The following is a 21,263-nucleotide window of genomic DNA, read 5'->3' on the forward strand; positions in this document are numbered from 1 at the left end:
ATCTCAGTTGCACACATCTCCAGGATCGAGCTCAGCAGGTCTGGCTGCATGCTGGAAGAGGGAGTGGAGACTGGGGGAGGTTGGGAACAAGGCAAGGGGACATGTTTCTTCTCCAGCCCCACAGAGCGGATGTAGAAAAGATACTGTTTAGGCCTGCATTATTTCTTCAGCTGAGGAAATCTCACTGAGAATCTGTTCAAGTGGGGTGGCTGGGACAGGGTCTCCCTGCCCACACCCCTCACAACCCATGGAATGGGCCTCATGGCCTTCGCCCCAAACGTGGTGATCCACAGGAATTAATAGGAAACCAGATACCTCACTATCAGCTCTGGCCCCTTAGGGCCCTTTCCAGTTCTGGGCAATGCGTCTCTATTGGAGCCATGGCTGGTCGTGGGACCTGCCCAGTTACGGGGGGAAAGGGCACTCATCCTATCAGTTTGTTTTTACTGAAAAAATGCTTCGTGGGCCAGAGGAGAATTGGAGCAGTACAATGCTACCATTAAACTAATTCTACAATATCCAGCCATGGTTTGCCAGTAAATCTGTTTTCTATCAGTTGCCTATAATGCATGGGTGGGAGTTAAAATTGTAGCAAAACTAATTTAATGGAAAGTTCATTTAAAAATAGAAGGGACAACCAAGTTGTAAAGCATGAATACATTCAAGTTTTGGAGTCCCCATTTTACTTGTTGTTGAAACCAACAGAAAAAAGTTACTTGCATTTACAGGAAGTTTTAATACCTATGCTTGACCAAACTGAGTTAAGTGATATAACTGATTACAAATTTAAGAAAAATAATTTTCCTGTTTGCTTAATTCCCCCTGGACACCTCTACATAATATGAATAAGAGTTCCCTGTCACAGAACTGCTAGTTAGTATTTAGAGATGCTTGTTCTTTCCCCAACCCCTACTCTCCCGCTCTCTTAGGCCCAATCTACACTATAGTTAGGTCAATATAAGGCAGCTTACGCTGACCTAATTCTGCAGCATCTACACTAAAACACAGCTCCCACCAATGTAATTTGCCCAGTACACTGACTTAACTCTGCCTCGGCGAGAGTTGTAGCACTTAGGTCAATGTAGTTAGGTCGACGCAGTGTCAGCGTAGACAGTGCACTGCTTACATCAACTGTTGCTGCCTTTCAGAAGCCATCCCACAATGCCTCACACTGACAGTTAAATTGGTGCAAGCACTCCTGGTGAGGATTTAATTATTGTGGTTGCTGTATGTCAACATAATTTAGGTTGACTTAATTTTGTAGTGTAGACTTGCCCTTCCATACACAATACTGTGCTAGCACAATCCTTCCAATACCAACAGGTTATATTTGACAGGAATATTTTTCTAAATTCTTCCTTTTCTTAGACAAATGGTTTCTGCACTCCAAAGAATCAGAAGCTTTGTTTAAAAAATAAAAATTCTGTTTAAGCAGAACTCCCTATTGATTTCAATGGGAGTTCTGTTAAAAACTGATGGTAAGATATGACCCAAAGTCATGAATCAAATATCTACCAGTAGTTAAACGGTAAGTTATTTTTCTGAAACTAGAAGAACATTTTACATGTTGTTACTTATCCAATTACTTTTTTTTTTTTTTTTTTTTTACTATGACACTCACCAAAAAGAGAAAAACTTAAAAATACGGAATGGCAAAATGTATGGAGAAGCAGAGGTTCCAAGATATCAACAGTTCAAAGTATAACTAATATTCTTTCATAAAAGAAATGACATGAGATGGACACTTAAGTTAATGACATAGGACTTCATCTGCAAAACTATAAGAAGGAGCAAGGTCTTTATAGTCAAGACTGAGTCACAATAAAACTGCATTGAGACAAGTACTATAACTTATCAGTCAAGGAAATGCTGTATCAGATTGCTAAGGAGTTTCACAGTTGCTACAAAAGCACTAGTGGGGGCCAGCCAAAAGGCCTTAGAAGAAGCCAACCCATATATAGAGATGCCACTGCTGGAGAGGGTGGTGTGGGGGTGGGGGAACTGTTCCATAGCTTGGCATCTGAGTCTAGCAGCTGCCAAGCAACATTCATTAGGAGCCAGAGTGCTGGCTCCAATGCTAGAACACATCCAGGAGGAGAACAAAGGACAGCAAACTGAAGACACTTGGAAATTTCGGTCTAAGAGAAGACTGAAATTGTGCACAGATGCCAATTTCCTTTTTAATACCATTGCTAGAAAACAGATGTTGACAGAAGCCTGATCTCCAGATTTATGAATGAAAACTAAACTGTTTGTAATCAAGATGAGAGCTTTGTTAGAATTTTGTTCTAATAGCACAGTGTGGCATTGGCAGTGGAAAGGAGGAAAGGTCAGATTGTGACTCAAGGCAATAAATAATGTTGTTGTTTTCATTCCCACTGCAGATTGCTTTGTTAAACAAGTGACATTTCAGGAGGGTCTGGGGCTCTATTAAACTGCCCACACAGTTAAAAGTTTTCCAAATTCCGCTGCATATTATGGGCTGTGTTTGAAGGGGTGATGTCTAGGGGAAAGAAGAGAACTCAAATAGTCATTGCTGCTGGTTGTAAACAAATCTGAGATATGCATAATAGAGAACTTGTGTAGAACCATTTTAACAGAAATAATGAACATCTATGTTATATATGCTAAAATGCTGTATACAATATTTACAGTAACTGGAAAGCAAAGGATCTGAAATTCAGAAGTGAAAGGTTGGTTACTCAAGCAGTTTAATAATGATCTGCTTAGGAAGAAAAAGTAGACAACCTGTCACGCATTTAATGTTTACCACTAAACTAAATAGCATTCACTGCACCTTTAAGAAAACTCAATCTACCAAAAGTAATACGGGCTTGGAGAAGAGTGGATGCCAGACTATACAAATGAAATATTAGTGTAGGCATGACAGACTTGATTTTGGCACTTTAACAAATATTTTATTTTACAGCAATGGCACAGCATTTGCCTGAAATTTCTTTTTCTTGGCACAGTTGTTTCAAGCAGTTATTGTATTGATTGAATTTCACTAAATATTGCGCAATGAGGTATACCTGTTAAATACTGACCCTGGTTTTAATTGGTGAAGATCTATGGCTTCAGAAAATCTGCCAGGAAGTGTAAGCAGTTAAAAAGCAACAATTATAGTGCAGAATAATTTTAATTTTTCCTAAATGACCACTGAACTTGGGGCAGCAGCAAACAGAAGTCATGAGATTCTTTTCTCTGGAGACCTCCGATATTGTATATACAAAGATATATACTTGTGAGAAGTAGTTCAGCTCAATCTTCTGCCCACCTAGTTTTGAAATTAAGAAATCAGAAAAGAAAAAATTAACAGACCTGAGGACGGAGCCTAACATAGGCAAGCATGCTGCTGTCATCTCCATACGTCTATCGGTTGCACAGCTATTTGAATCCTAACCAACAGAGCCCTTTCTCTTCTACTTGGAACATGTCTGTCTTCTCATATAAAGATATTCCACTTCTCAATTCTCCTTCTGGAGTCTGAGTTGAATCAAGCGGAGGTCCTCCAAAGGTGGAATAAAAGAACGAATAAAGAATAATATCCATAATAAATGAAACTGTATGTACTCCTTTGAGTTTTACAACCTGAAATTAACATTTTCAGAAAGTCTATGTCTGTGCCAATGCTGCCATTGAATATAATGCAAAGACTGAAATCCTCATAATTAAACAGGCAAGTTCCAAGCATGTACACGAAGAAACATTGAGCGTTTTCCCTGCCACTTCTGAATCTCTGTTCAAAGCATTAGCCTCATCAATAGCTTTTTTCTGGTCTTGGTTTCCAGATAACATCCTACAAGATTTAATAGACATAATTTGTGATATTAAACATAACCAAGTAGGAATAAGATGAAAAAAGTACAAAAGTATATGACCATGACATTTCAGTATTAGGCCACGTGATTTATTCAGTAGTGTTTATGTTCCCAAATTACAGTTTATGTCTATCCATGTAAGACTACAAAAGTTACCATTAGAACTGGCTGTGCTTATAAAATACCAACATTTTCTTTTACTGTTATATATTCATTAACACCAGTCTGCGACAAGTTACATAGAATCATAGGCACTTCAAAGGCTTTAAAAGACGTTTACAACTTAAATGTATTTTTAAGAACAAAAATTGATTTTTAAACCCCTACTTATAACTTCAGATTGCAAGAAATTAACAAATACAGTGGCCATAGATATCTGCAGCAACTTCTCAGAATACTGTTAGAGTCTTTGGGTTTGCTTAGGCTTGTCAGTAGCTTACTTCAAATCTTCCTTAAAGATTTGTTTAGTAAGGATATGACTATACAGTTTGTAGTAATAATCCAATTTTACACATTAATTTGCTGTTACAATTTCACTGAAGCTACAGTTACATTGAGAAACAATGCAAAGTGTAAAATTGATATTCGGACACAAATTTATACAAAGTGAAGATTAAAGTTTACATAGCTGAAAAATTACATTTACACTAAAAGTTACTGTTATCTGAATTATCCGAAGACAAATTGCACCATGACAACTACAAAAAGGCATTTTTTGGAAACAGATAAATTAATGAAATAAAAACTAACTTGTAAGATCAATCTGAGTCATGCTGACAAAAATTAAACAACTTTCATTGAGCCATAGGATAAAACAATCAATCATTTTCATTATTTTATATTTATGCATAAAGTTTTAAAAATGATTCAGTGAACATCAATGGTTTTATAAAATAATGCTTTACCACTGTTATTCACAGAACACGGCAAATGTTAAGTTTTCATTTTACATTTTTTTTAAAGGAATACATGAAAAGTTTTAAATACAATGGGATTTTATCATAAAGGTGCCATAATGGCTCTTTAAAGAAAAAAGATCTTCATTATTCTATGCAAAAGCTTTATTTAAAAGAGTTCAGTGATCTCATAAATAGAGACACTAAGTAGGAATTTTATGCATAAAACTCCTTAGTAGGTGCCTTTTGATAGGCAGCACTGGATGGTTTACGTTCACCAAGGTCGTAGCTGCCTTCATCCTTCTTCCTCATGCGATATACCAACAGCAAGATAAGGAAAATTGCGAAGAGAAAGCCAATAACTCCACCAGCAATAACAGCTGCAATAAAATGAATAAACATTCACAATATGCCAAAATAAGACCCGTAGCTCCAAATTTGTTTTCCAATATAGCAAACAACTAGTAAATATTTTGTATCCTTTTAAAATTTAAAAAACTGGCTCCAATTAAGTCACAATCTTGATTGGCTTTTTTATGAAATCATTGTAAATAGATTTTTAAACAGAAAAACATTTCAGTTGTTTTGTTTAAAAGTCAAAGACACAATACGGCCCATAGTTCTAAAGGAATTAAAAAGTACAGCTCAAAGTAGTAATATTTTTAGTTAACAAAAAGTTAATAATGCTCCCAGAGCATAGCAACAACATGATCAAATATAACCATAAAATCTTAGCTGCTTCTGAACTTACTTTTAACAAAGGGAAGTAACTTTTCTAACACTGAAATTACATATAATTTATTCTTGATTACTACTCTGTTTTACCAAGGAAGAAATTGATCCATGCCACGTCTCCTTCAGTCTGTTACACCATGACCTAAGCCTAAAATACATTTCTTGATGATAAACATTGTATCCCTTTCATGTAGCCCAAAAATGAGGACATTTCATTTGTCATGTATTTGCCAGCGTGCACAAGCTAACAATTCAAACTACACTTATCAAAATGAATATTTCCACTGGATATGCTATGTCAATGCTAGTTTTCTTTTATCCAAACCCCTTGAGCTTCAGGGAAATTCAGATCCAGAATTTTGTGGCTTGAGCTCACTTCTATGGCTCAAACACCATCCCCTTTTTGGTATATGCCACAAAAATAAATGCACTTCCAGAATAGTTTGGATGCCAAATTTCAACCGTTAGTAGGATTTCACGGTTATAAATTCCTGGAAATCAGTGCCGATTATAAGAAAAACAGTACAGCTATACTAGTGTGACACTATCTGGTGCTGCTCTGCTATAAGCTACACAAAATGAGGGGCCAGCTTGTCTCTCCCTGGTCCACACATGGAGATGACCCTCCATACACAGACATCCCTGCTTCTCAGTGGAAAGAGAGGTTGCAGCTTCCTCCAGGACATCATCTCCCCTGTCCCCCAAACAGCACTCAAGAAGGATAGAGCCTGCCAGGAGAAGGGACTGAAGGTCAGGCAGGTTGGGCACAGATCTTTGCCCTACAAGTTATCATGGAAACCCAAGTTCAAATTGCAATTCTCCCTTCCTGGGTTGTGAAAGCTAAGAATCCCCAGGAGGAAGCACTGAACTTCTGGGGGATGGAATACCTTGCAAATAATCAGCAAAAGGGTAGGCTATAGATTAAATAACTCTGGGTGAAGACCATCTAATTCTTCACAAAGGAATACTGGCTGCTCTGCAGAAACATATAATCCTCAGGGACCCCACAGCAAGGTGGAGGGTAATACCTTGGGCACAATATGAATTTTGATGTTTATATTATTCTGCAGGTCGCATCTTTGTATTTTATACATTTTTTTCATATTACCTTGTGATAAAAGAGGCCTTAACTAGCTGCTCCTTACCTGCAAGTACTTCTGTTCTCTGAAAGAGGTTTTCTGAGTGCTTCTCAGTAAATACATCAGCGTCATCACCTGGGTCGTTCTTATTTTTGTTAGCGTTAGAGTTAGTCTTGTGAATTTTCTCTTTGTCATCAATTTCTTCAGGTGACTACAGTACATTCAAAAAAGCAATGATCACATTACAAAAATGTACATTTCTGTACTTTAAATGGTACTTCTTTAGCCTAGATAGTCAGAAAATCGTATCTAAACATGCACATTCCAACACAAAAACAAAGTAGAGAAGCAGTAGTAAATTTATATAAAACTGATACAGTCATCATTTTGTTGAAACATGAAACCTATACCTATAAGATCTGTGCAACTATATTTTCTACATCTGTAAAAGTGCATTGAGTTAAGTCACAAGATGAAAATGCCCACAGAATTACTAAACATAAAAAACTAAAGTCAATGAAAACGCTACATCTGTTCAGTGGTCACATCACGGCGAGATCAGCATTCAGCATCTATATTGCTTTGATTCTCAGACATCATTCTCCTGGACAGGTTATCCTGATGAAACCAATCAGCAACAAAAATGCAGTTTCACTGAAAAGCCAGTTAGGAGGGACAGCTAACCGCAGGGAAGATAGAGTAAAAATACAACAGGATTTACAGACAGTACAGAATTTGGCAGAAATCAATACAGTGTGATTTAATAAAGATAGATGAATGTGCTTTACATGGGGAGAGAGAATATTATCCACATGTATGAAACAAGAGACTGAAAGTTAGCAAACATAAAATGATTATATGCTGATAAACAAAGTAATCATGGGTGTGTAAATACTAGCCCCCCCAGCATTATAATAGTGATAATATTGTAATAAAATGTATCAAAGATATTACATGCAAGACCAAAGAATTATTAGTCGTCTTTGTAGAACACCTGTGAGGTTACATCTGACATACAACAGGCAGTTTGAGGTTCCACCTTAAAGTTAGAATTTAAAAAGAGGCAACTAGTGACGAAAGATGTAGAAAACATGATTTATGAAGAGAGAACAGAGTCTGTGCAGTCTAGAGAAAAGACTGAGTCTTTATGATAATCCCTCATGTATTACATAGGCTAGCAAGAAGGAAGTAGTAGTCAAAGCACATTTTTACAAAAGCAGGAAAGGTCTAAAATGAGGCAAGAGGACAGAATAATTAGTAATCACTATCATAGTGAGGTCAATGAAACTTCATTAAGAAGACCATGGAGTCACCATTACTGGAGACTGATACAACAAACAAGATTATTATATATTTATTACTTGTATTACCATAGCACCTAAGAGCCCTAGTCATGGACCACTGAGCTAATGTGATTCTGCAGAAAGCTATGAGTAATATTCTGCAAGGATACAGAAAGACAGACTAGATCATTCAAGAGGACCTTGTTTTCAGAGCATTCAAATAATACCAAGCCTCAACTCCTGATAATTAGTGGTACTGTGAGACACCCCTTTTTCACTGAGTGATAAGGGAGCAAATTTTAATCTTTCCCTCAGATTTAGAAGTCTGTCAGCTAGTTTGTCTTTGGAATGGATCTATAACTTGAAACAGCAGCATATAAAGATCAGTCTTCTCTATTCCACACTTATACACCAATAAAGGAAGATCAAGCTTTTGGTCCTCTTCTCTGAGCCCCTTCACAGAGCTATCTTTCCCTTCCCTGCTTTTCTCTATATCACGCAGTCTCCATGTAAATACTTTAATAGTAAGTGCAATTATCTCTTTCCAAGAGTATTTTCCACATTGCTTTCAATATTTTTTAAATTTTATTGTCCATACACAAAACACGCAAGCACAGAAATAAGCTATTAAAACATTAGCAAAATCTTTTCAATGTACAGAAACTAATTGAACTGGTTATTTTACCATTTTCCTAACAGCTGTATATGTCATTAGCTCTTCTTTTTTGAAAGAAACTTTCATACTCAAAGCTTCTGCCCCATGGTTTAATAAGCACTGGATTCAGCATGCCCAAGCATACCTATTAAAAATGGTTTTAATAACCTTATTTTTGCATGACCTTCTTTACATTTTATTTTACTTTTTTCCTCCCCCTATATAAAGAATAATAGATAGTGTCCTTATGTAAACTGACAGGCTGACAGCCCTCACAACTAAAGGGAAAGATGCTCAAAAGTGTCTAGACATACCTTGAAAAGGGTCTGATATGCAGAGCACGTGCCCTCTGTAAATCAGACCCTCTTCAAGATGTCAAGTTAGGCACCCAAGACTCACGAGCCAGTTTGGAAAATATTGAGACTCTCCAGCCACAGAAGATGTATAGGATGGGCAGCAACAGCACAAACTTCCCCATAGTACTCGGCCAACAAGTCTCTGATCTAAAAGACCATCTCTAAGCACGAAGGAGCAGTTCTTGTCATAAGCATTCAATCCTGGCATCTCTGGTACTTCTTTCAGCATGTGTCTCGCTTATAATAGTGGTTCTGTGATGTGAATACCTGTCAACTATTCTTTTAACCATTGTCATCTACATTGTTTTCTATCTGTGTGCCAATGGAACTGGTGAATGACATAGTAAGCATTGCAAAATACCATGTTAGAATTTTAAGGATGGCATTTTCCTCAAGAGAAACCTGGAGAAAAGCACAAAAGGTACCACAAAAACAAACAAAATTATCCTTTTTATGGGCGAGTGGGGGGAGGCAGCTTAATACATGGCTTATTTAGCAACCCCTTCAGAGACATAATAAGGTTAAGGCTATATTTCATGTTCACATATACCTATGTGTTCATGAGAAGATGTGCTGTCCTGGTCTTGATACTCTTCTTGGAAGTGAAATCCAGAGTTGGTACACTGGCTTTATACTTGGAATTAGAAGCTCTATGGCCAGCTCTACATTTGATTTAACAGAGTGTAGTAATATTAGGTAAGGTTTTTATGATTATTATAGGTATAACCATTCACCAAGTATATTTTCAAATAACCTTTTAAGACATACAGAATTATGTTTGATTAAAACCATGTAAAAAGTATTACTCTGCTGCAGTAAAAAGAAATTGCCACAAACCTTGGTTTGTGCAGGAATCTTGGTCTGTGTTTTCAGTGTAGTTGTCTCAGCTTTAGGCGCATCACTAATTGATGGTATCTTTGGAAGCGTTCTAGACGTTGCTATCACGGTGTTACCTTCATCTTCTTCCGCTCCTAAAACAAAACAATGATGTTCAGGAAATCTCTGCACAAAAATCATCCGTACGCATTACATTTTGACTGTAGTAGAGTTCTGATCAATAAAAATAAATGGTGTTCTGCCCACGATTATTCATAACAACCTTGCTTTGCCACAAAACATTTGAGATAAACGGCTACAATCCACTGTAGTTACCAAAATGTTTCTGCCATTCTCTATGTCAGTTATCAGGCTTTTAGAGTTTAAAACCCTCTGAATATTTTTTTTAAAAGAAAAGAAGAGAGCTTTCAGAATACAGATATAGAGTATAAGATGTAAAGGTCTGAATGAGAAGAAAGGTCATCCCAGAATGACTTCCATCCTCCCCGTGGAAGGAAAAGGCCGGGGTAGGGATCGTCGAATCGTGGAAGTCAATGAATGGCTACGCAGGTGGTGTCGGAGAGAAGGCTTTGGATTCTTCGACCATGGGATGGTGTTCCAAGAAGGAGGAGTGCTAGGCAGAGATGGGCTCCACTTAACGAAGAGAGGGAAGAGCATCTTCGCGAGCAGGCTGGCTAACCTAGTGAGGAGTACTTTAAACTAGGTTCACCGGGGGAAGGAGACCAAAGCCCTGAGGTAAGTGGGGAAGCAGGATACCGGGAGGAAGCACAAGCAGGAGCGTGTGAGAGGGGAGGGTTCCTGCCTCATACTGAGAACAAGGGGCGATCAGCGGGTTATCTCAAGTGCCTATATACAAATGCACAAAGCCTGGGAAACAAGCAGGGAGAACTGGAGGTCCTGGCAAAGTCAGGGAATTATGATGTGATTGGAACAAGGGTGATGTCGTGGTGGGAGTCTGCTATAGACCACCGGACCAGGGGGATGAGGTGGACGAGGCTTTCTTCCGGCAAGTCGCAGAAGCTACTAGATCGCACGCCCTGGTTCTCATGGGCAACTTCAATCATCCTGGTATCTGCTCGGAGAGCAATACAGCGGTGCACAGACAATCCAGGAAGTTTTTGGAAACTGTAGGGGACAATTTCCTGGTGCAAGTGCTGGAGGAACCGACTAGGGGTGGAGCTCTTCTTGACCTGCTGCTCACAAACCGGAAAGATTTAGTAGGGGAAGCAAAAGTGGATGGGAACCTGGGAGGCAGTGACCATGAGATGGTCGAGTTCAGGATCCTGACACAAGGAAGAAAGGAAAGCAGCAGAATACGGACCCTGGACTTCAGAGAAGCAGACTTTGACTCCCTAAAGGAACTGATGGGCAAGATCCCCTGGGAGAATAACATGAGGGGGAAAGGAGTCCAGGAGAGCTGGCTGTATTTTAAAGAATCCTTATTGAGGTTACAGGGACAAACCATCCCGATGTGTAGAAAGAATAGTAAATATGGCAGGCGACCAGCTTGGCTTAACAGTGAAATCCTTGCTGATCTTCAACACAAAAAAGAGGCTTACAAGAAGTGGAAGATTGGACAAATGACCAGGGATGAGTATATAAATATTGCTCGGGCATGTAGGAATGGAATCAGGAAGGCCAAATCACACCTGGAGTTGCAGCTAGCGAGGGATGTTAAGAGTAACAAGAAGGGTTTCTTCAGGTTTGTTGGCAATAAGAAGAAAGCCAAGGAAAGTGTGCGCCCCTTACTAAATGAGGGAGGCAATAGAGTGACAGAGGATGTGGAAAAAGCTAATGTACTCAATGCTTTTTTTGCCTCTGTCTTCACGAACAAGGTCAGCTCCCAGACTACTGCACTGGGCAGCACAGCATGGGGAGGAGGTGGCCATCCCTCTGTGAAGGAAGAAGTGGTTCGGGACTATTTAGAAAAACTGGACGTGCACAAGTCCATGGGGCCGGATGCGTTGCATCCGAGAGTGCTAAAGGAATTGGCGGATGTGATTGAGAGCCATTGGCCATTATCTTTGAAAACTCATGGCGATCGGGGGAAGTCCCGGATGACTGGAAAAAGGCTAATGTAGTGCCCATCTTTAAAAAAGGGAAGAAGGATGATCCTGGGAACTACAGGCCGGTCAGCCTCACCTCAGTCCCCGGAAAAATCATGGAGCATGTCCTCAAGGAATCAATTCTGAAGCACTTAGACGAGAGGAAAGCGATCAGGAACAGTCAGCACGGATTCACCAAGGGAAAGTCATGCCTGACTCATCTAATCGCCTTCTATGATGAGATAACTGGTTCTGTGGATGAAGGGAAAGCAGTGGACGTGTTATTCCTCGACTTTAGCAAAGCTTTTGACACGGTCTCCCACAGTATTCTTGTCAGCAAGTTAAAGAAGTATGGGCTGGATGGATGCACTATAAGGTGCATAGAAAGTTGCCTAGATTGTCGGGCTCAACAGGTAGTGATCAATGGCTCCATGTCTAGTTGGCAGCCGGTATCTAGCGGAGTGCCCCAAGGGTCGGTCCTGGGGCCGGTTTTGTTCAATATCTTCATAAATGATCTGGAGGATGGTGTGGATTGCACCCTCAGCAAGTTTGCGGATGACACTAAACTGGGAGGAGTGGTAGATACGCTGGAGGGTAGGGATAGGATACAGAGGGACCTAGACAAATTAGAGGATTGGGCCAAAAGAAATCTGATGAGGTTCAACAAGGACAAGTGCAGAGTCCTGCACTTAGGACAGAAGAATCCCATACACCGCTACAGACTAGGGACCGAATGGCTAGGCAGCAGTTCTTCAGAGAAGGATCTAGGGGTGACAGTGGATGAGAAGCTGGATATGAGTCAACAGTGTGCCCTTGTTGCCAAGAAGGCTAATGGCATTTTGGGGTGTATAAGTAGGGGCATTGCCAGCAGATCGAGGGACGTGATCGTTCCCCTCTATTCGACATTGGTGAGGCCTCATCTGGAGTAGTGTGTCCAGTTTTGGGCCCCACACTACAAGAAGGATGTGGAGAAATTGGAGAGAGTCCAGCAAAGGGCAACAAAAATGATTAGGGGACTGGAACACATGAGTTATGAGGAGAGGCTGAGGGAACTGGGATTGTTTAGTCTACGTAAGAGAAGAATGAGGGGGGATTTGATAGCTGCTTTTAACTACCTGAAAGGTGGATCCAAAGAGGATGGATCTAGACTATTCTCAGTGATAGCAGATGACAGGACAAGGAGTAATGGTCTCAAGTTGCAGTGGGGGAGGTTTAGGTTGGATATTAGGAAAAACTTTTTCACTAGAAGGGTGGTGAAACACTGGAATGCGTTACCTAGGGAGGTGGTGGAATCCCCTTCCTTAGAAGTTTTTAAGGTCAGGCTTGACAAAGCCCTGGCTGAGATGATTTAGTTGGAATTGGTCCTGCTCTGGGCAGGGGGTTGGACTAGATGGCCTCCAGAGGTCCCTTCCAACTCTGTTATTCTATGATTCTATGACTTCTTGGCAGATAGATGAACTGACTGACAACCTTAAAGTCACAGGGAAGTTTGGATCCCATGACCAAGAACTATCTGGATTCAGCATTGTAAGGAACGGATTCATACTACACAGTAATTAAGTACAAGGGTATTGGATTCAAGAAAAGCAAAAGTGAAGGAATTAAAAAAAAAATAAATTCTAACTTGCAATGTAGTATATTAAAATCCATCACTGTGAAAGAACGTTAAGGGAATTCTAAAACAACACCCTAATTAAGGCATAGACAATTCCTCTGAAAAAGACTGCATGAAATATGTTGTCAATATGGGGCTTCATGAAGGACTGGTCAAATATTTGAAAACAATATCCTGTAAAGAAAAAGAAGAGGGGAAAAGCGTCCAATAAGAAAAGGTATCCATGCTTACCTAAAAATTTCCCTGCTTAAAATAATACATTCCATAGATACACTACAATAAGTACTTCAGCCCTCTTGCAGCTTAAGGGCAGAATCAGGCCTGTAATACACGGGCAGCAGGGGACTGTCCCACCCCCGGAAGTCCCTCCAGTTAAGAAAACTTCCGTAGCTAAATTAATTCCAATTCTACTTACTTAAATTACAGAATGTGATAAATACACTTTGAGAAATACATTCCTACTAAATTCCACCTGACAACAAACCCAAATCCTCGAATATCAATTTCCATCTCTATTCTGGATGATCCATTTGTCTCCAGCGTAGGCTGGATTTTTGGACCTTATTACTGAAAAAGAAAGGAATTTTTCAGGTAAGCATTGATGTATTTTCATAATCTTCTTTGTGCTAAAGTCCGCAGATCTGTTATGATGGTATTTTCGTAGCGGAGTGCCTCCAGGGTGGGAAGCAGGATCATCCTTTAAATATGGACACCCAAAACAAGGTAGATTATATAAAAATATCTTCTTCTTCTCTCCCTAGTACTATGGGGAGTAGACTTCTCCCAAGAGAAAGGGACATTGACTAAGATTGGATGGTCAATATGCATAATTTGGTTACCTAGTTGCTGTCTAGCAGATCTCAATACAGGAAACATGACTCTTTTGCTTTGAGACTGTCAGTGCTCCTAAGGAGTGAACTTTCATGCTTAACTGGAAGACTATTTCCTGATTTTACTTATGGAATTAATGTTAGGATACCTGTGAGGACTACTTGTCTGAATTAACAGTACAATACTGGGCCTTATTAGAGAAAGCTCCCAAATTCAACTACCCCTCCCCCCATCTGATTGGAAATAGCAGCCATCAGGCGGCCTACTCTAATGGATAGGAAGTATGACAACACTGTCTGCCTGGGTTTCATCTGGGTAGCGCACTAAAGGAACAGAATGAAGTTATTCTCTGTGACCTGACAGGGATGGAATAAGGTTGATGCCCTAATGAATCCAACAGTGGTCCGGATGTGCTCCCCATTCTAGGAGGGATGTATCAATCACCAGAGTCTTGGTAGGGAGAATTAAGGGAATAGTACTCCTCCTTTCCAGTTCAGTGAGGAAAGGGCTTTGGGAGGAATTTGCATAGATACGGCATACGAGATGATGTCCGCTTGGTAGTTCACCAACTTCAGCAAGTTTTACATAAAACGTAGATGTAGTCTGGCATGCTGCATGATGAACGTACAGGAAGCCACACATTCAAAGAGACTCGAGCGAATTCTCACCAACGTGCATAGTTGATTTGGCAGCTGGCAGATGAGAGCGGTCATGTGTTTACATCTGTCTTGTAACAGGTAAGCTCTGGCTGTCATGGAGTCTGTCACTGCCCCTATAAACTCTAATCTATGTGTAGGGTTGTGACCATGGTGCCTGGATGAGCCACGCTGAAAATGCCAACTCAGGGCAGACTGCAAGAAATAGGACAGACGATATCAAGACTGGTGATTTATTCTATAATTAGATTTACCAAGCCAATAACAAAACAGCTTCTGTAATACCACACTGGTAAACCAGAAGCCAATTACATTCCCCTTTAGGCAATCCAGCCTTTGGCACCTATCGAAACATCCAAGTATAATACAGTGAGGGGTTAGTAAAAACCTTATTCGCCATACTTAAATTTCTACCAATCCCAAAGGACCAGATACATTGCGCACCAGATCAATGAATATTTCAGAGCTCACCCAAATACATACTTTCTGCCAATCCTTATTAACTAAACCTAAGATTTATTAATAAAAGAAAAGCGAGTTATATATGGTTAAGAGATCAATATACATACAAATACAAAAGTCCTTAGGTCAGTTTCATAGCAGAGATGGTGAGGTTGCTGATTTGTAAGAGTCTTTCTGGAATCAATTCTGAAGGTTAGAATCCAATAGGCAGTCCAGGTATACAGTTTGTTAAAGTTCTTCCATGAGAATTCCAGGGTGATCCAGGGTTCACCTGGAGGCCTCAGTTTTTAGGGTTTAGACCTTCTCTGTTAAAGTTTAAGATGACCTGAGATGAAAAGGATCATGCCCAAAGCTTCCTTTACAGTTGAAGCAAGCTGGGTGCTCACAGGTAACTCCACCATGTGGGCTTTGATGAAAGTGAACCGACAGTTTGATCTCTATTCAATGGGTTCTTTCTCAAACAATACAGTTAACAATAGCCATTCAAACTATTAAGACAGTTCACAAGTAGTTTACTATGGGGAATTACAAGCTTCCAGGAGAGATTAGGACAATAATATTCTGACACCACAAGTTCCATATAAATAATAATATCCCCTTTTGATCTCTGAGTCAATAGAATACTGTAATGAAGCATTACAAGACAGGAACAGGATTTAGCATCTATAGGCTAATTAGATCACATTATTAGATTTCTAACAGGATGCAGGTAAAAAGACATATTTAGCACTTACTCTTCGATTCTCGAACAATACAGGCAAACATGTTAAAGATTCTAGTCTACTCAACATGGCTTTGATGACTATCTACAAGAAATGGCCCTGATAAACCACTGCAATATCATTTTGATATGTTCTTAAGGGTTTCTTTACAGGTCAGCCAGCTTGCTGACCGTTTAACCTTCACTGGCCCAGCGTTACAGGGGTAAAAAGATTTCTATGTGTAGATCTTCAGCCCTAACTTGAAGAGTCTGAGAATTTGATGACCCGAACCTCCACTTGCTAAGGTGACTCTCCTCAAATCAGCCAATTGTGGAGGTATTGGTACACTATTAGCTCTTGTTTTTGGAGATGAGCTACCACCATTACTAGGCATTTGATGAAAACTCCTGATGTAGTTGATACTCCAAAGGGTAGTACCTTGTGTGGTGATAATGTGCTTGTCCCACCAGTAATCTCAGGGACTTCCTGTGAGCAGCATGGACAGAGACATGGAAGTAAGTATCTTGCAGGTTGAGAGTTGCAAACCAGTCCTGTGTGTTAACGATGTAATTATGGAGGCAAAGGTTACCATTTTGAACCTGAAGCAACAAAAAAAGGCATCAAGTCTCCACAAATCCAGGATAGGGCACCATCCCCCTTTTTCTTTGGGATTAGGAAATAGTTGAAATAGAAACTGTACGGGAATCCCTCCCATACTGTAGTGGAACTTCTTCTACTGCCCTTAAAGTGAGAAGGGATTCCACCTCTTGAAGCAAAGTCTCTTGTGAGAGGGGGACCCCTGAATAGAGACAGGGAAGCAGGAGGGGAGGGTATGAAACTAAAGAGTTTCCCACAGATACTCTGTAGAACTCAGCAGTCTGATATTATGAAATTCCACACTTCCTGAAAGAAACAGAGGTGGTGCCCAAATGGGGGGAAGGAGGGAAGGAGAAGTGAAGGTTCTGTAGACTGGTAGTAGCACAACCCTCAACCAGCCTGACAAAAGGGGTGCTTGGAAGTGGTCACAGCATGAGAGATCACTGATGTAGAGGCCTGAGGTCTTCTCCTTTGAACGCATTGACATCTCTTCGGAGGCCTGCAGGACGTCTAGTGATAGAAAGTACTGGGGGGGACAGTCTCTGCCTGGAACATGAAGGTCTTCCCTGCTTCCTTCTAGGAGCTGCTATAAATACTCCTTGTGAATGCAGAATAGCCTGGGAGTCCTTCAGTGAGTGAAGAGAGTCAACCATCTTTCAGTTAAAAAAAGTTCAGAACCCTCAAAGGGGAAGTCTTCAATCAGATATCTGATGCCAGGATGTTCTCCTCAGGACAATGAAGGTTGCCATGAACCACAGTGCATCTAAGGAGACCTGCAGACACATTTTAGCTATCTACTGCCCCTCAGAAATCAGGGACTTGAACACCTCAGGCTCTTGAGGCAGCCTGTCGGCAAACTCAGCTTTTCTGCCAGTTGAGATACTCATACTTCGCAAAGAGCGCTTGGTAGCTAGCAATTCTTAATCTGAAACTGGCTGATGGACCACTCTTGCTGCCAGGGCTTTTCAGCTCTTTATCTTTTGGTGTCAACTTTGTTTCCTTCTTGAGCTGCTTCAAGGAAACTTGGCATGGTGTGGGTTTTAGAACTGGTCGGAAAATGCTAGAGTTGTTGTAGTGAAATGTGTTGCCAAATCTATTACAGATGCAATGAAAATTTTGCCAAAACACAAGCAGATTATCCACTGGAAACCTGCCAACATTTCAGGGTCTGCAGCTCCAGCAGGAAGCCTGCTAGCCCTCTGGACCCCAATCTGCAACCAGGACTCTATGGGAGCAGGAAGCCTGAGGTCTGTCCATTCTCATCTTGTTCACCACCTTTAATGTTAGGGGCACTGGGAGAAATGTATACAAAAGTCCTTTCATCCAAGTTAAGAGGAAGGCATCTTCTCGCGTGTGAAGGCCCTTTCACCCCTTGAACAAAACTTCTTGTTGGTGATGGTGGTGAAGAGGTTCACCTCTGGAAACCTCAAGGTCACAAATATATGGCTGAAAGTCCAAGAATCCACCTCCCACTCATAATCCTTGGACAATCACCTGCGGAGAGAGTCAGCACTGATGTTCTGAATGCCTAGAAAATGTCTTGCCGAAATGAGGATATGATTGACTATGCACCAATTCCATAGCTGTATGGCTTCAGCACTAAGAGAAGGGGATATTGCTGCCTCTTGTCAATTTATGTAAAATATGCAAGCTGTGTCATCTGTCATAATTTTGATAGAGTTGCCCTTGATTAAAGCAAGAAAGTGAAGGCATTCCTGTCTGCCCTGAGCTTCATAAGGCTGATGTGCAGACCTGGGCCAACAGTCTGCTCTGAACAGCGAGAGTCCCTGTATGTGTCCCCCCACCTTCAGCTCAATGAAGATACATTTGTTATGGTAATGGCTGGGGGTGGCTGAATAAAGGGGATGCCTGCACAGATGTTGCAAGAATCCTTCCACCAGTTGAGGGAATCTTTCATATGAAACTTGTCTGTCTAGACTGTTTTGTCTAGATTCGTTCGGTAGATAGACTGTTTTTGGTCACCCATGGAAACAATTAAGGCATAACCTTGCATGACTTGTTACAAAGCTGCAAGCTGTCATGTACTCCAAATGTTGGAGACATTTTCTCACGAAAGTCTGTGGCTCATTTGAAACCTCAGATCAGAATCTGATAGTGTCATGAACCTGTCCATGGGAAGGTAGGCCCTGGCTGTTATAGCATCTAGGGATGCCTCTATGGATTCTATTCTCTGCACAGGAACCAATATAGACTTCTCAATTTTGGAGGTTGAGACCTAGCCTGAGGAACAGGGTCACGGCTGTCAGTATAGTTGAAAGAACCTGGTCATGAGACTGTTCCTTCATCAGCCAATTGTTGAGGTATGTAAAGACTATCGCCACTGCACGAAAAGAGGCGGTGACCACTGCCCAAACGTTAGAAAATACTCTCAGAGCAGAGGTAAGCCCAAATGGGAGAACCCAGTATTGGAACTGATCCTGACCTATCACAAAATGAAGGAAACATATCAGAGCTGGGTGAATTACAATACGGAAATACACGTCCTGCAGATCTAGGGCTGAAAACCAAGCCCCTAGCTCCAATGAAGGGACTACAGCTGCAAGAGTGAGCATCCTAAACTTTTGTGCTCTCATAAAATTGTTTAGCTCTAAAACAGGTCTCCACCCTCCATTCATCTTTAGGATCGGGAAATACTTGGAGTAAGACCCCTTTCCCTGTGCTGAGCAGGAGCTGATTCTAAGGCTCCTGAGCACAGAAGGGATTTGATTTTCTGTGTCAACAAGTGATTGTAAGAGGTGTCCCTGAAGACAGACAGGGAAATGGATGGGGTGGACAAAGGGAGGTAAAAAGAATGGAGTAGCCTGATTTTATAATCTCCAAGACTCAGTAGTAATTTGCTCAAGAAGGAAGGTGGAGAACTGTTGCACCTGGAAGCCCAAAAAGTAAAGACAATTCAGACCCTCGACCAGCCTGTCAAAACTGGTGTTTTGACAATGATGAAGGCTGTGTGGTTAGGCCAGATATAGGGGTTGGTCTCTTTCTCTGGAATCTAGTTTTTTTCCTTAGGGGCTCTGTACATCTTTGAAACACAGGGAGCTGGATTGGGGGGGGGATTTCTGGGCTGTTTGGGATCTACTATATCTCAGTTTGTTTACAGCTCTGTAGATCCCAAGAGGTTTCAAGGTGGCCCTGAAGTCCTTCAAAGTATGTAGAGACTTGGCCACAATGAGTTTCAAGCTATCAAAGGGAAGGTACTCAACTGCACTTTTGGATCTCCCTGGGGAACACAGAGAGCTGGATCAAAGATGCCCACCGCATGACAACTGGCAGTATCAGCAGCATCCATAGAAGCCTGTAAGAACATTCTAGTGAGCAGCTAGCATTCTGCTATAATGGTCTGAAAATGCTCGTGATGCTCAGTTAGAAGGTGTTCAATAAATGACTGAAACTTAAGAGCAGTTTGTGTGATTATACTATCCCATTAAAGCCTAGTAATTAGCAATCCTAAACTGCAGGGTCACTAAGGAGTAGCTCTTATGTCCAAAAAGGTCAAGGCATTTTGGGCTTTGTAATACAGCACTGACTAAGTGTGATGCTGCCTTCCATGTTCATTGGCAACTTCAATGACCAATAAGTTAGGAGAAGGGTGGGAAAATAATTCAGAATCCTTGACTGGGATACAGTATTTTTATCAGCCCACTGATAAGTGCGTGGTACCGTTGCTGGAATTTGCCAGATAGTCTTGGCAGTATCCAAAAGTGCCTCATTAAATGGACAGGGTAACTTGAGCAGACAATGCTGCCTGTAAAATATCCAGCAGCTTGTGTTATGACTCCTTGACCTCTTCAAAGAGTATCTGTAAAGAATCTGCCACCTGTTTCACCAAGTCTTGAACTGCTTAAAGTCATTAGCCAGGGAGAGTGGGAGAGTCATGACAGCGTCTTCAGGGGCAGATGAGATATCGGTCTGCAGCCTGAGCTCCAGCTCCTCGAATGTTTCCTCCTACTGTTCAGGTAACTGAGGAGAAAGAGATGGGAAGGGGACTGTCAGTCTCTGCAGTTCCAGCAAGCGAGGCTAGAATCTCTAGAGAATTGTTGACAATATGGTCACTGAGGGGAACCACATGGAATAAGGGGTGGCATCTATGGCTGCTCATACACTGAGGAAGGCCTTCATAATGTCTCCCCCCAAGCATCTTCTCTTTCTTTGTAGATGTCAGAAAGAGGTGAACAAGAGAACCTGGTCAGATATTTGAGAGACGTGCTCCTCATCATCATCCACAGGAAGAGCTTCACCAGAAAGTGGTGGGGAATCAGGCAGTAGCAGAGAAAGGTGCAGTTCTGGTAATTGTGCAGATCTCAGTACCAAAAAGGGCTTAGTACCCCTCGATAGGGGAGACTCCAGTTCCTCTGACACAGATAGGTCCCCTAAGTACCTACATTCCGGTGGTACCAGATGAACTAATGGTATCAAGGTGAAGGTCTATTTAGGCAGGCCTCTGGAAGAGGAAGCAGATGGTATGCTTTGAGGCAAAAGTAGGCTGAGGTGGCCACTTAGCTCTCTGAGGTACCAAGGGCCCCACTATGTTGAGTACTGGAGGCTGGAGTGTGTCTGTCGGTACTGGTTTGCTGAGAGCAGACTGTCCCTCTCTAATGCCTTGATCATGTCCTGACAGTATCAAAGATGTTTTAGCTACCGGAGTGTGGCTGGAACCATGGCTTTTAGAGGAGCCC

The 21,263-nt window shown here is 41.2% G+C and overlaps 1 protein-coding gene across 2 annotated transcripts in view; it reads right to left on the bottom strand.

The window, feature by feature from the left end:
• Positions 1-3,888: 3,888 nt before the first annotated feature.
• SDC2 (syndecan 2) overlaps positions 3,889-21,263 on the bottom strand; it is a 104,057-nt gene continuing 86,682 nt past the window's right edge. For both annotated transcript variants that reach the window (XM_037892238.2, XM_037892237.2), the window contains exons 3-5: positions 9,663-9,796; positions 6,598-6,742; positions 3,889-5,097 (exon numbers count right to left, since the gene is read on the bottom strand). In XM_037892238.2, the coding sequence (XP_037748166.1) occupies positions 4,934-5,097; positions 6,598-6,742; positions 9,663-9,796 (443 nt within the window). In that variant the 3' untranslated portion in view covers positions 3,889-4,933. The remainder of the gene's footprint in view (positions 5,098-6,597; positions 6,743-9,662; positions 9,797-21,263) is intronic.

Source organism: Chelonia mydas, chromosome 2 (genome assembly GCF_015237465.2).
Source record: "Chelonia mydas isolate rCheMyd1 chromosome 2, rCheMyd1.pri.v2, whole genome shotgun sequence".
Lineage (NCBI taxonomy): Eukaryota > Metazoa > Chordata > Testudines > Cheloniidae > Chelonia > Chelonia mydas.